Source organism: Antechinus flavipes, chromosome 4, assembly GCF_016432865.1.
Source record: "Antechinus flavipes isolate AdamAnt ecotype Samford, QLD, Australia chromosome 4, AdamAnt_v2, whole genome shotgun sequence".
NCBI classification, from domain to species: Eukaryota; Metazoa; Chordata; class Mammalia; order Dasyuromorphia; family Dasyuridae; genus Antechinus; species Antechinus flavipes.
Window position 1 is genome coordinate 314468164 of NC_067401.1, and position 16026 is coordinate 314484189.

At 35.0% G+C, this 16026-nt stretch overlaps 1 protein-coding gene across 15 annotated transcripts in view; it reads right to left on the reverse strand.

The window, feature by feature from the left end:
- EPB41L2 (erythrocyte membrane protein band 4.1 like 2) overlaps window positions 1-16026 on the reverse strand; it is a 292918-nt gene that overhangs the window by 39590 nt on the left and 237302 nt on the right. For 4 of the 15 annotated variants that reach the window (XM_051997742.1, XM_051997740.1, XM_051997741.1 and 1 more), the window contains exon 13: window positions 11441-11607. In XM_051997742.1, coding sequence (XP_051853702.1) covers window positions 11441-11607 — 167 coding nt within the window. Of the gene's footprint in view, window positions 1-56; window positions 225-2609; window positions 2712-4144; window positions 4292-6210; window positions 6274-6522; window positions 6556-9494; window positions 10137-11440; window positions 11608-16026 lie in introns of all 15 variants that reach the window. The other 11 variants (XM_051997728.1, XM_051997727.1, XM_051997729.1 and 8 more) reach the window with 7 other exon arrangements.

The window sequence follows — 16026 nt, forward strand, 5'->3', positions numbered from 1 at the left end:
TTATTTCACATGTGGCTTTAAAGAACAGGAGAGGGAGGAAAAAAAGCAAAATGCACCTCAAACAACTGTGAGAAGGGCGAGGAAGAAAGCATTTCAGAAGGTACACTATAATTCACAACAGAGCCCTCTGCTGTCCGAATGCTGGTTGATGTGAAGGTGGCTTTCGTGCTAGCAGAAAAGCCCTCTTTACTAAATAAAATTGATGTTATCTCCTCTTCTAGGCTCTAAACAGTCAGAAAAGGGAAAGCAAAGAATTAACAATGAAAGAGAGGATACAGACAACAGTGACCTATGAAAAGAAAGGTTACACACAAGACAGGAAACAAAAAGAACAGTATAAAACAGAAAGAAAGAAGTTCTTATTTTGAAAGGTTTCTCTGGGCCTCAACATGTTTCTCCCCTGCTTAAGAGCCCTTGGATCAAGTCCATGAGGTCCCAATTTGAATACTACCTCAGGCTACGTTCCTTTCTGGTCCCCAAACATTCCATATTCACTGCCAGTAGGCATTCTGTAAATTTGAAAGAACTTCTGGGAACCCAAATGGAAAACATCCCCAGAATATCAGAAAACATGGCCCACTATGTAAGGAAACTGTTGTAAAAATTATGTGCCTCTGAAAAAGGAATGATACATGAATTGATCATATTTCAAATTCTTGGGCTTAATGCCCAAAGTGATTAAGGGACTTGCCCCAGGTCACAAAGACAGTTAAATATCACATGTATGATTTGAATCCAAATCTTTAGACTCCAGGGATAATACTCTTTCCACTGTACCATACAGCAGACACTACTAAATTAGCTTTGCAGATAGATAATAAAATCCAGCAAGGAGGGGAAGAAGAAAATGAGTAACGCCTTTAATAAATAATGAAACCCTACATCTGCCTAGCACTGTATAATTTGCAGCATGCTTTCTTCGCAACATCTCTAAGGTGAATATTGTAAGTTAGCACATTTATCCTATTTTTAGAGATGGGAAAAGTGAGGTTCAAAAATTGTCAGGATATTTTCCTAAGGTCCCAGGGGTAGTGGTAGAGATCTCAGTTCTCTCTAAATTATATTTCTAATGCTCTTTCTCCTACATTGTTCTAAAGATTGATCAAACTTTTAAGTATATAAGAATGGGTAGGTTTCAAACTAAAAACCATACAATAGTGGGGAAAAAATCTGTCTATTTAACGAACAGAAACTGAAAAAAATGACAAAGATTTAATTTCTATTTTGTGGAGAATAAAGCTGAAGGTTTTTTTAAATGTCTACGTCTTAACTCCATGTTTCATGTGGTAAAAGAGATAGGGACAAGACTTTTAGATGAAATTCTGAAAAATTAACTAACGCCTACCCAAACTAGGCAAAAAAAATCTGCTGTTCCTACTTTTACCATTTCATTTGATTATAATGTCATCCTTATAAGAATGCCACTATGAAAATCTTTTGCTGTCAATAAAATTGGACTAACCCTTTTTGTATATAAAGATTAAATTGCGCTGAGAATTTGAGAACTGTGGAGTTAGAGACCTATTATTCATAGAATCCTTAATTTTATGGACAAGGAAACTGAGGCTATCTAGGAAAGTAACTTACTCAGAGTTGCTGACTGGCCACACAGTCTCCCATGTGTTCTGAATTCTTTTCAATGGAATTATGTTAATGTCTGCTCTGAGGTGTGAATGCATTCTCTGGCAGAGGAACCCCTAACTAGTTTACTGAAGGGTAGAGAACCCATAAGAATTAAATCTAGAGCCCTACGCTTATTAGCAGTTACAACTTCCAACCACTGTGAGCTAATCAGTCTTAGAGAAAATCCCTTTCTATATAATACTCCCTTTTTCTAAAACAAAGTTTCTCTATGGCAAAGGGGAAATTGAGTAATACCAAGTGTTCCTTCAAATAAAATAAATTCCCTAAAAGCAAGATCATGCTGTTTCTTTTGCATCCTCCCATTGGGTGCTCTATAAATGGCAGATCCAAAAGACACGTGAACTGACACGAGATGCCCTCATACAAGATAAACATTTGCTCTGAAATACATAAAACACACAAAAAGCACAAGACAAATAAGAAAAAGAGAAAAAATTCTAACACCAACTAGCATTGGTCCTTTTGAAAAGTAGAAGCACCATAACTGGGGTGCTCATGTGTTTGATGAGTTACCATAGTATTCACTACCTTTTATTAACTTAACAAAAATTCTCTATAGAGTAGTTCTAATTGAACACAATTATGTCTCTTAGCATTCACACCTGACACTCTGACATTGCAATACTTGAAACAACTGTACAAACACCAGGCAGTTTCATTGGAAGGCATGCTTTTTCCGAGGACCAGTTGGTTGATAGCCATTTGTGCAATTGATACATGTCATGATCTTAAAAAAAAATCATATTCCCAAGGAGCACTATTACTAAAATGACATATTTTGATACAGTAGCTATCAAAATAAAATTTCATACAAAAAAATTTACAAAAATTAAAACAAAAACCAACCCTATGCCAAGGTGGTTTAAAAAAAAAAAAGTTCACAGAAGCAGAAAAGAGCCTCCAATAGCTCAGAAAAAGAAAAGAGAAAAAAAGCAAAGGTAGATACAAGGATGCAAGGTGAACACCTTGTCTGTCTCCTGAGCTTTTTCTTCAACAATCAGGGCTGCTGGGATCTGTTGTTTCTCCTTCACAGGCAAAATATCCATTTTGAAAAGATGATCTTTTCTCTATTATTTTAAACAGTGAACATAATTAACACAACACAAATACAAAATACCTATAACAACAAAGACATAAAACAAATGTGTGGATCAGTAGAACAAACATTTCAGGGAAATGAGACGAAGGTATTTCTTCTACCCTCTTAATTTAGTACACAAGCATACCATCACATAATATATTTATCCATTCCAAAAGATATCTATCTTGCTGTAAAAACAACGAACCTATTTTATCCACAACTTTAGAGCACCTGAAAGGAAAAATGTAATAGTCACAGACAATTATTCTATGCAGTCACCTATATGCCTTACAACTTAATTAGCATCTCAAAAAATTTCAGTTATAAAAATGAAATATTATTGTTCAATTGTTTTTATTAAGTGACATCTGAACTAAAAAATGTTTTCTATTAACCCATCATAAAGCTTCTATTACATAGCTCATAAACTTTTTGGTTTTTAAGATATAGAAATAAACAAAAATGACATTTTTATACCTGGACCATAACAGGTTATAATTTTGTAAATTGTAATCTGAATCATGACATATTGCAACTAATTCACTAAATAATCTGAGTTTGGGGGAAAGATTATATTAAAAAGAAACAGAAAAAATATCGGAATAAGTGGTCTAATAAATCATTGCTTTCCCAAGTGTAATACCTATGCCCATGAAGGTCATTTGTGAGTGACACAGTGGTTGTCCAGCATCGAAGTAAGAACTAGAACAGATAGAGGCTCATTTGTTCATTACAAAAGCATTTATTGAGCCCCTACATTGTGCTCTAATACAGTTGCAATGATACAAGGATAAAAATGAAATAATCTCTATATTTAACAGGTTTATATTCTATTGAAACAAAAGAGAAACAAAATGAAGAGAATGTTCTTTTAAAAAGTTCTTATTTGGTAATGAGGACAAAAGGATGGGCAAATATATTAGATAATCTTGGCAGAAATTATTTCAGAATCACTAAGTCCTAATTTCAAAATATAAACAGGTACAGAGTTGTATTTTATTATTTCTGTTAGCTTGAGGGATATTCACAGGAATATTATTTTAAAATGGAAATTTCTTATTTACTATTTTTAACTATTAGATTTCTTACTGTAACCAAGTTCATACTTAAACCATCAATACTCATTGCAATATCTTGTAGTATTTAATTCATATTTCAATGATTTCGGATAAACCAAATTGCAACTAATTGAACTTTAAAAAAATATGGCTCCATCCTCTCACATTCTAAGAATGGAATCTATGACTACAATAAATTGTTAATATATATTTAGTATTTTAATAAATTGTTAGAACTTAAAAATTGAAAGGGAAACATTCCATACCTTCCTGATGGAGATTTCAACACAGCAGGCCAGAAGTTTTAATTTTAATGAATGGCCCAAATGAAACACATGCTCATAAATATCTAGTGACATACCCCTTGTGTCTGTTGGGACAAAGGTGTGATACGCCGCTTTTCCCACTCATTGGGGCGTGGTTCAGGTGTGGATTCCATAAAATGGCGCTTGAGTTCACTAATGCTAGCCTGATGTTTCAGTATGTCGTCCTGGGTCTTATCCAGGTCCTAACAATGTACAAGGTTAAAAAAAAAAAAAAAGAAAAAAGAAAAGAAAAGAAAAAAAAAGAAAAGGGAAAAAAAATCCAAAGGGACAAAAACAAAAGAAAAATCCCAGTAGGAAAAATAAAAACAAAAACACAACAAAGCAAATTTATATAATTGAAAAAATAAAAACAAGAAAAATGCCAAGTCTCAAAAGCCATCTTGTTCATAAAATACTATTTGTGAAAATTTGAAAAAGTTAATTTTCTTGTCCCCATTCATATTTAAGATAGTTCTAATTTTCCATGTTTGCAGTCTAAGAAATTATAATGATCTCTAGAATACTTATGCTAAAGAAGATGAGTATCTCAAAAGAATTATGATTTGTTGTTTTGGGGTTGGTTTTTTTTTTTTTTTTTTTTTTTTTTTGCTAAATTGGAATAAGTCATGATTCCCCTCTTTCTTCCTCCCTCTCTCCAACCATAATGATTTGCTTTCCACTTTTTTTAAGATTAATTTTAATTTTCCAATCATGTACTGGGAAGTTAGGGAGAGAAGTGTAGTTGGCTGGAGGGATGGTATCAAGTTTTTAAATTTACAAAAATGAAAAAATAAAGATAACCAAGAGTTGACTGCATTTACGCAGTCTGCAAATTCCCAATACTGCTTCTGATACCTTAAAGATAAAAAACTATGAAGGTAGCTGCTGCCAGGGGTTATTGTCTCCCTTTGCTCAGGGATTTTAGTTAGGGATCTGCCTAAAAGCAAACATACCCTGGTTATAAAGGATACAAGCAGCATTCTGTCATAATCACAAGATACCAGGCAAGGGAAAACAAAAACTGAGCTGCTCTAATTTGACAGCTGCTCACCCTGAGAACAGCAAATTCTACTTATGGGAATAAACAGTACCTATTGAGCACAATGCTTTTAGTTTAGCTTTAAGAATTCTTAAATTTCAAAACTCAAGGAGCAAATTGTATTCTTTCATGTCTTTAGTCCCTCATCCTCATACAGAGGGGCAAACCATCATGCATATCCCCAATTAACTAATCCACATTCATGCACAAGCATAATAGCTGTTTTAGGGACTCATATCACTATTTAAAAAAAATAAAAAAATAAAAACAAAATAAAAAACTAACACCTTTGCATGGCATGGAAAAATTACTGTGGCTTGAGATCAGGCACATTTCTTGGATTTCTTCAAAGCAATGTTATGCATTACATTTTGCAGGATTTTAGTAAGTTATGCAAAAATACATTTCTAGCAATTATCAAAGCTGCCAAAAAGCAACCAAAGAGATTAGTCAGATTACTTAGATTTGCAAACCTCTTGTATACATCACATACTGTCTTAAATTTGAAGGGATACATTTAAGTTCTGTTGTGACACAGGGAATTTAACAGAGGTCCCTGCAAGATGAATAAGTTCTTTGCTTTTTAATCAAGAAAATTTTATAAATTATCATGACTTAAAAAACAATGTTTGAATAAGTATTTATGTTCCCAATTGCAAAGTTTCTACATAAAAGAGGTGGACAAAGATCAACCAGTTAAAGTGATGAATTTTCAAATATTTTAGACAGCATATATGTATTGATGGGAACAGAAAGTGAACATACTTTAAAATCTATATCCAGAAATCTGTAGAGAGATAAGCAGGTTTATTTACAAACCCACATCCTATTTTAAAAGACTTATTGATCAAAATTTCATTCGTTGATATTTTTCCCAGTTGCCACTTCAAGAACTTCCAAAAGATATATTCTTAGAAGCTAATATAAGAGAACAAGATTGACACCATGCACTCCCGAGTTGCACTTCCCCATGCATTTCATGCACTGTGCTCATGAAGGATTGCCAGCCAGCCTGCAGTGACCTCCCATCCTTTGCAGCCTGGCAGCCATAAAAACAGAATGGGTTTCTTAGATTATACAAACCTCCAACATTAAATTGCTATGTCTGACATAAATATTTTCCCCTTCTACTCTCAAGGAATTCTTCTGTGAAATTAAATCACACAGAGGGGGGGGAAGGCAAATACAAACATAAATGTATCAACAAGCACCAGAAATGAGCCAGAGTTTGATAATCTGAGACTTTAAAAATAAATGAGAGCAAAAACCAAAGCCACCACTCAAACTAAACTCACAAATAAACTCTGCAAGCGTCTCCCAAACAATAATAACGGCAAGCAGCAACTATCAGATGTCTAATTTTAGGAAGGGGGAAAAACAAAAAGCATCCACCACCTCCAAATGTGTTTCCTCTTCTTCAGTCCCCGCCTAAAAGGGCACATAGCAAATGACCAGGAAAAAATGAAGTATTAGTGTGACTTCTAAATTGGTACAACTGACTTCTGTTTAAGTTTTAAATACCCAGTTCTAACTTTACCAACCTGCATTGTTTCATTCTCAGAAGTAGCTGTATATGCTAAGCCACTCTGGTCTTCCTTCACCTAAGGTGGTTGTCCAAATGGTTGAAGTAATCTTTTGCAAGGGTGAAATGGTCAAGATGGAAGCTCCATTGTCTTGCTCTCTTTCTTTTAGCCCCCAAATTGTGTTTTGCTTTGGAATAACTTTCCCATAGGTGAGTAAAATTGGACAGAGTGCAAAGCAGCATAGCTCATTGGACATTAGAACTGAAAATTTTAATGCACGATTTAACTAGGGCCCAAATTAGTTTAGATGAGTTGTCCAAGGTCAGGCAGATATTAAATGGCAGAGTCTGGATCCAAACTCAGGTCTTCTGACTTCAAATCCAGCACTCTTTGTGCTATACCATAATCCTCTCTCAATCAGTTCTGATTCCAAATGTCCAAATTAAGAATTCTTAACTAGTTAAAGGGAATATATAACTTGAAATAAAATTGGGATTTAGAATATTTATCCCAAAGGAAAAAGGCTATGTGTATTGTCAAATATTTGAGAATGCTACATTTGAAAAAACGAAATAACACTTTATACTTGCTTATTTTTTTATCTTTTCAAAAAGCTTCCAGTTTTAAATAAAATGTTAGGCTATAGTTACACCTTTATAAAGGACAAATAAGAATATCATAAAAATTATTTATCTTTGAGGAAATAATCTTAAACCTTAGTAACTTTAATGATGTCACACATTAGAAAAATCTGAAAAATTCACTAGCTTCCCAAGAGATTCATTTGGAAATTCATGTAAATAAATGTTATAAAAAAGAGACTGATAAGAGGAACAAAAGTACAGAGGAGAAGTTTTCTAGTTTTCCCATCAATAGAACAATATGTTTTCATCACCCCATTTTCTAAGGATGGAAATATTTTCTTAATTATTGTAAAATTCAACATTTATTGTGTAGTGCACACAGTAAAGTCTAGAGGCCTGAATTTTCAAAAGTAAAAACTAGATAGTAAGAAATTAATTATCAATCAGGAAGAGATAAATCTCAATTTATCTGACTAGTGGCAAATATAAAGACCATCATGAATTTAGACAGCACCATCTTTTGAGTGACTCAAGAAGTTTGCACAGTTTGTCCTGTGGTCACAACATTGCTATAAAGAAAGTAGTACTGTCTTTTTACATATGTAAAAACTGAGGCCCAATAATCCTGCCCCCTCCAAAAAAAATCAGATTAAGATCTATCTGCACCAATTGGAAGCACTTAACCACTATGTCTGTGTTAATCATTCAGCTGACTTTCAACAGTACAATTTTCTTCACAGTACGCAAGACTGATTTCCAAATTATAGTATTCTGTACACATTTGCATTTTAAGTCTATAATAAATGTTTCCAGTTTTTCATAGCCATTATACATTATTAGCTTGTAGTAAACAAGGGGATAAAGGTACTAAATTTACCAATAGAACTATCAAAAGGAAGCACCATGCTATATTCTCTGACTATTGAAATTAGTTAATTTAGAGACAATTTAAAAAATTGTCAACCAACAATCAAGTATTAAATATTGGGGATTCCCAGTCCTAAGAAAGACTACTAAGATGTTCCACACTATGTAAAATTACCATTGTTATTATTTTTAAAAATCCTTTGCTCCTAAGAAAATAACTACAATATAACATTTCCCCTTTTTGGACTATACAACAGTGAAATTTTAAACTTCATGGATGATTTATGTAAAAACTTATCTAAAATCCACCACAGTTCATTTATACAAGGACTAGAATGTTTCAAGATTATGACTTCAATTGCATCTTGCAGATTTAAGAGAAATCAATACTGTATTATAGATTTCATACTTTTTAAAAGATAAGAGATAGACAAAAGAAAGGGGAATGGGAATGGAAGCAATATTATAGCTACAATTACTCTTAAAGCCCAAAAAGATAACAGTATCCAACAGTAGCAGAAAAGAATAAATCCAGGTGTGTGTGTGTGGGTGTGTGGGTGTGTGTAGAGAGAGAGAATACCTGCTACTTGGGGAGAATGAACTTGGTGGATTTCTTGAGCACAGGAGTTTTAAGTTAAGAGCTTTGCAGGTGTTCACACCGAAACTAGCACCAACATGGTGAACTCCTGAGAGGTGTTAGGGTGGGGAAGCCTTAGGCAAACCAGTCCAGATGATAAATGAAGCACATTAAAGCTTCTATGACAATCAACAGTGGGATCAAACCCATGAGTGGCTGCTATACTTTTAGTTTAAGTTTAAGTAAGATGGGGAGACAAACGCTCCAAAAATCAAAGAGGGAGGAGGTTGTTGGGGAGGAGAGAATGAAACTAAATAATTCTACTAAACAAATATCTATCTATATTTTATCTCCTTCATATAATCCAAATTTCTTTTGTAAAGATCTAGCATTCATTGGTTGTGACTATTTAAGAGGAATTAATAACACTTCCGGAACAATAGAGCCAATTTATACCATTCAGCCAAAAACAAGGGTCTGTTGTTGTGGTTATTGTTACTTCTTAATTACCAAGATTGGCTATGGGTGCACTCCCAAATTTACTGGCAAACCATGTAATATTTTACATGGTTTACTGTATAGATTGGGTAGCTTTGCCTATAGGCTAACAGTCAACATATTTCTTACCATTTACTTCTTATGCATGAATATATTTACTTGTGAAAATAATGAAGGTCTACTTTTCTGAAGGTAAGTTGTGAGAGTTCATAAGCAAGTTTATATTCGATGTCAGGAAACATAACAAGATTCAGTGGGTTTCATCAATCTGATGAATTTCAGTCTATGTAGAAGCAATTAAACAACAGGGCTACACACCTCCTCTTCCTCTGCTTTGTCATGTAGGTCATTGTCATAAGAGGTGTTTAATGAAGTTGTCTTAGGCTCCAGGTAGCAGAGAGATAGAGCGAGAGGAAGGGAAAAGGTGAGTGAGAAAGGAACGGACTGGAAAGCAGAAAGCAGCAGCCCAAAGATGAGGAGAAAAGAAGGAATAAATGAAGGCGATGTGATAGGAACATAATGCTGCAGGTCAGCAGGGAGGAAGGAGACGCAAACCTTGGGGAGGCTGGGGAAAGTGAGGTACCCATCTTCATCAAGCAGTGAAGGGAAGTTGGTGGGAAAGCATTTGCAGAAATTGAATGAAAAGTAACCAAACTCAGTATCTTGGTAGTCAGCACCTTTAAGAGTTTTCCCATGGATTGGAGAAGAACAGCAGTGTTTAGCTGGGGATAAGGGAAGATCCAACATAGAATCAAGGGGGGATACTTCAGTATCACCATGCCCTGAAGTTTCACTTAGAGAATTGAATTCCAAGCTCTCTAAAGTGATTTGATCCACCTCCCCAAAGAGGTCTTCCTCTGAAATGTCGGAAAGCACTTCCATTTCAGGGATTGGCAATAGGTTTGCAGATCGAGGTGAAACACAGTGGATGGGAGGTGATGGTGGGTATATGGAAATGGACTATTTATGATTAAATAAAATAAAATGTATGTTTATAAGAGAGGAAGAAATGCATAGGGGTTGGGGGTGAGGGAGGAGAGAAAAAAGAAATGGATAGTTAGTGAAAACTTTTACCTAGCAGAATGGAGACTATTCCCAATAGTTGGGTTAAATCAACCATTTTTTGTGACTGTGAATTAGTCACTGAATCTTACTTTAATTACTTTCAACAGGTAGTTACCAATAGAGATTCAAAGCATTAGTCAAAAAGCCAACATTTATAATAGCACAGGAAGAACAAACAGGTGGGACTGTCAAACCTGAAAAGGTCCTAAAATTTCCATTTCCCCTAAAACTCACTCTCCAAAACAAACAAATAGAATTTAATTCAAATTGATTCACCCCTACCAAAAAAAAAAAATGAGACTTGCCATTTCAGAGACCTGATTGATGATGAATTTCCCTGACTGACTGCTTTGGATAACTCTGAAGGTGGTACACTAACTCCTACTATACCAAAATGATGCCCTATTTGACATAGTTTGTTGATATTTCAAAACCAAATGATTTACAAACCATGATCATTATGAAGGCTTTGAAATCATAATCTAAAGAATTCTTTTTTTCCCTACTAGGAAAGTACAGTCAAACAATCTATTCTGACATTTTAGTTTTAGTAAATTATTTCTTTTAAGTCTCTTTAGTTCCTCCAACTGCCATCCATAAAACACAGGTTTGGTTTCAGGGATTATATCTTAAAATTTTAAGTTTAGAGAATACAACTAGTAAATATAAGTACTAAGTGAAAATTTCCCTCTTTTAAGATTAAAGTAAACTAATTAATAAACTTCATAAAACATTTCTCAGAGAGCACTCAAAAACATATATACAAAATGATACATGAGGCAAAGCCCAACAACATATCATTTTCAGCCTTAACTCAGGAGGGAAAAATGAAAAAAGACACAAGACCATTAGCCCTGTGAAATTCTGAAATCTACTCAACCTTCAATGCAGATGAAAAATCCATCACAGTGTCTGTCACTAGAGGATTCAAATTTCATAGTAAGTATATGAAGATAAATCAAGAAATCTAGTTACTAAAGCTTGCAAAAATCTATAAAACACATTGTTACCTGAACAGAGTCAAGAGTCATAACAGACCCAAAAATCTATAATCTTCTGGCATATTTGGAAATGAAATCTCTCTCAGAGAAATTGATGTAGTAAACTCAAAATGCTTAGATTTCTGATATATCAAATATTACAGATTTGTCTCCAGCATAAGAAAGTATTTTAAAAACTATTATTTTAGTTGATCATACCTTTCCTTCAGTAGTAAACTGTAACTGTGGAGTTTTGGTTGGGCTTCTGACCTCCCTTTTGCCATCTCCATCTTGAAACATGCCTTGGCCAGCAACTCCAGGGCCATAAACAGAAACATCACCAGCAGGGCCAGAAATCTCCTTTTGATCCACAACACCAATAGGTGCTAGGGAAGACGAACATAGAGTTATATTTTATATCATGTATAAAATACCATAAGCTTGACTTTAGGAAGTTGTAAACATCTGTCTGCATATAGGACCAATTGAAATAAGGGTAATGCACGCACACACACACACACACACACACACACACACACACACACACTCTCTCTCTCTCTCTCTCTCTCTCTCTCTCTCTCTCTCTCTCTCTCTCTCTCTCTCTCTCTCTCTCTCTCTCTGGCATGGACTCTATTCATTTCTGCCTCTTGGTTTCCCTGAAATAATCTGGACTAAAAATACCCCACCTTCTACAGTGGGCTTCTTAAACTTTTCCCACTCACAAGACCTTTATGTCTGAGAAATTTTTATGCAGACCAGGTATAAAAATCAAACATTTACTGATACAAATCATGATTTTGTCATCCCCATATGAGGACACAACCCACAGTTTAAGAAGTGAGGCTGAGGAACAAAGCTTCTTATATGGTGGGTTGCAGCAACCCAAATGAGGATGCAATAACTGAATGTGAGTGGTGGCAAAGTTATGATTTCAGTAAATATTGATTGGTATACCTCTCTACTTATACATACAGGATCATGTTAAGTTTTTCTCAGAGAAAGAGAGTCACACAAGTAGAAACTGTTTAAGAAGCCCTGTTCTAAAGAATGCCTTTTCCAATCTTGTCTTAATTCTAATGCATTCTTCCTGTTCACCCTATATATGTAGTGTGTTTGAACACATTTGTTTATGTGTTGTCTCTCTCCTTTTAGACTGAAAGTTCCTTGACTTTCTTTTTCCTCTTTTTGTATCCTCAGCACTTAATACAGTGTATGGCATTGGGGGGGGGGGGTGTAAATTATTCACTGATTCACACAGAACTCAAACTAGATCAAGCTTTCATTCTCTAGATTAGATTCTTGAATCATCTCCTACCTGGTCACCCTAACCCCTAGTCTCTCCCTTCTTCTATCCATCCTCCACAAAGCTCATAAGGTGGTACTTCTAAAGTACAGGTAGAAACATGTCATTCCTTTGCTCAGAAAGGTGCTGCAGTTCTCAGTTACTTCAAGGAGGAAAAATACAAACTCCTAAACCAGGCATTTAAAAGCTCTTTATGACATAGCTCTCATCAATCTTTCTTCTTCACACACTCCATTCAAACTTCCACCTTCATTTCATAGCATAATCTGTTTCTATACCTGGAACACTCTACCCTCTTCACCTCACAGAATCCCTAGCTTCCTTCCAGGCTTAGGTCAAGGGTCTCCTCCTGCAGGAGGAACAATTTGTATATATATTCTACCATGTAAATAATGTCTCTACCCTCCAAGTTCAATAAAAGGCATACTTCTAGAAGTAAGGGATTATAATACATATTTAAATGCTCAATAAATTCATATGGAATCAATCACTCACACTCTACTTCACACAATTCTGAGGAGCCAAGATACATGGATTTTACTCTAGACAAAGCATTAAAACATATGTTGAGCTTAAAGTATGCTATAATTAACATCATTAGTCATCCAAATAGATCTTGGAGGTCTAATTTGTTTTATTATAGCACTAGTCAATAGGAGGAGCTCTAGGACTAGCTGAATATCTAAGACAACAGGAAAAGATCAGAACATAATTTGTAGGTAATACTTTAAACAGAACTGGGGCAAAGATTCTAGAAACAATACCCATACAAAAAAACAGTTCCCTGCTCTCAATTTGAACTCATCTGGCAAACCAAAACTATTAGTACAAAAGTTGATTTATGATTATTTCATTATTCGAATACTTTGTCTCTGTGGTTCATCCTTAAGTATTTACCCCTTCACATGGCAAAAGATTACTGAAAAAAATAGCTATAACCTCCAACAAGACGTTCTCATTTTAGCCAGAAAAATTCATTATCAAAGTTCAATAAATACTTATTAAGTTGACTAATATAAATTAACTGTAGCAATTTTTGTGGGGATAGTTTAATCCCCCCATTTTCTGTTCACAATGGGGTCAATTAACTAATAAGAAGTATTTACAGAATTTGGATTGAAAAGGACTACAGAAGTTATAAAATCCAACAAATTCCTTAATAAGAATTCTCTCTAAAACTTAACTTGATTTTCTTTCCCTTACATTGGGGCAGTTAGATGGTAAAATGGATAGAGTTCTGGACTTGGAATGGGAAAGACTTATCTTCCTAAATTCAAATATGACCTTAGACACTATCTGTGTGACCCTGGGCAATTTACTTACCTGTGTTTAACCTCTGTTTCCTCAACTGTAAAATGAGATTAAGAAGGAAATGGCAGAACATTCCAGCATCTCTGGCAAGAAAATCCCAAATGCAATCACAGAGTCTCAGACAAGATTGAAATGACTGAATGACAACATAGTGGGGGGAGAAGAAGAACTCCCACTAGCACTGCAGAGCCAATCTATTCCACTTTGGGGCAGCTTTAATGGTTGGGAAACTTTCATTCAGATCAAATCTAAATCTGCTTCAATCCATTATTTCCAATAGAGATTATGCTTCAAGCTCATAGCCATCTATAAAGACACTGAACTCTCAAAGAACACTTGACTCATGCTAGAAGGTCATGACCTCGAAGAAATTTCCAGTTCATGCATTTAAAAGTGTTCCTTTTCCTTATGGTTCTGTGTTAATATTACTTTTTATATTGATTTTTTTTTTGGTTTCCTTTGAACTGTGTGTGTATATCTATATATGTCTGTCTGTCTGTCTCTCTCTCTCTGTATATACACATACACACACACACACTCCCCCACTCTTATTCACTCAGCCCTTTGGAGTCAAATAGAATAAATCTACCAGATAGCAGTCCTTCAAATACTTGAAATACAGCTATCATATCTCCCTTAAGTCACCTTTTCTCTAGGACATGTATCTCTAGTCTCTTAACTGGTCTTTATTTGGCATAAAATCCAAGCTGTTTGCTGACACATGGACACTTGCTAATTTAGCAATGTCCTATAATGTCCCTACTAATTTTTTTTCTCATAGGATTGTAAATTTAGAATTCAAAGGGACCTTAGAGGCCATCTACATCGAAGGTCTCTCATTGTACAGACAACTGCGGCTTAAAATATTATGTCATTTGCTCACTGTAATAGGCAGAACTAAACATCTCCAATTGATCCTTAAATTATATTCACAGGAATAGGGATAAGGACTCTATCTGTGATTGCAATGATACTGAGAACTATCTGATAAGGAAACCCCTTTGCCAATTCAGGTTAGCACTTTTTTCCCCCTGCAGATTATGCTATTTTTATTTTAAAGCAAATCAGGGTCCTATGCACCATGTTTTCTGGGCCTCTAGCTGTACTACACTTAAACTTCTAAATCACAAAGTAAGTGACTAGTGCCAGAGAGAGAAAGAGACAGGGACAGACGAGACACACACACACACACACACACACACACACACACACACACACACACTTAATGATGATAAGAGAACAACACATCATCCCATAAACACATTCCATCCTCTTATACTAAGAATTGGAAACTAAATGAATGGCCATCAGTTGGAGAATGGCTGGATAAGTTATGGTATATGAATGCTGTAGTATTATTGTTCTATAAGAAATGATCAGCAAACTGATTTCAGAGAAGCCTAAAGACACTTAGATGAACTGATGCTAAATGACGTGAGTAGAACCAAAAAATTATTGTAGACAGCAACAGCAACACTATATGATGATCAATTCTGATGGATGTGATTCTTTTCTACAATGAGATGATTCAGGCCAATTCCAGGGAGAGAGCCATCTGCATCCAGAAAGAGGACTGTGTGGTCTGAATGTGGATTACAACATAGTATTTTCACCTTTTTGCTGCTGTTTCCTTGTTAGTTTTTTTCTCTCACTTTTCCCTATTTGATCTGATTTTACTTGTGCAGCATGATAATTTGGAAATATGTATAGAAGAACTGTTCATATATAACATATAATGGATTACTTGCTGTCTAAGAGAGCGTGGGGGGAGCACAAAAGAAAAAATTTGAATCACAAGGTTTTGCTAAGGTGAATGTTGAAAACTATCTATGCATGTATTTTGAAAATAAAAAGCTAAAACAAATTTTTAAATGCCCTAGACAGTTCATTTTAAGTCAAGTTGGCCTGGATGCAAATAAAATCTTATCTAGGAAAGATTCTGGTTTCCTTTCTGCTGGGCTGGTGGTGATAGAAGAAAAGAGCTAAGGTCGTATTGCTCCAGGTCCAATCCTCAGAACAGGAGAAAATCCCTTCCCACTAAAATAGGGAATCATAAAAAAAAAAAATTCTTAAGAAATGGCAGCATTGCACAACTAGGACAAGAGAACAAGAAAATGTCATCCCAATTCATGTGGAGGGAAAAGCAAGATGTTCTATGGGGAGGTAATTAGAGATGCTTCTGAAATAAAGA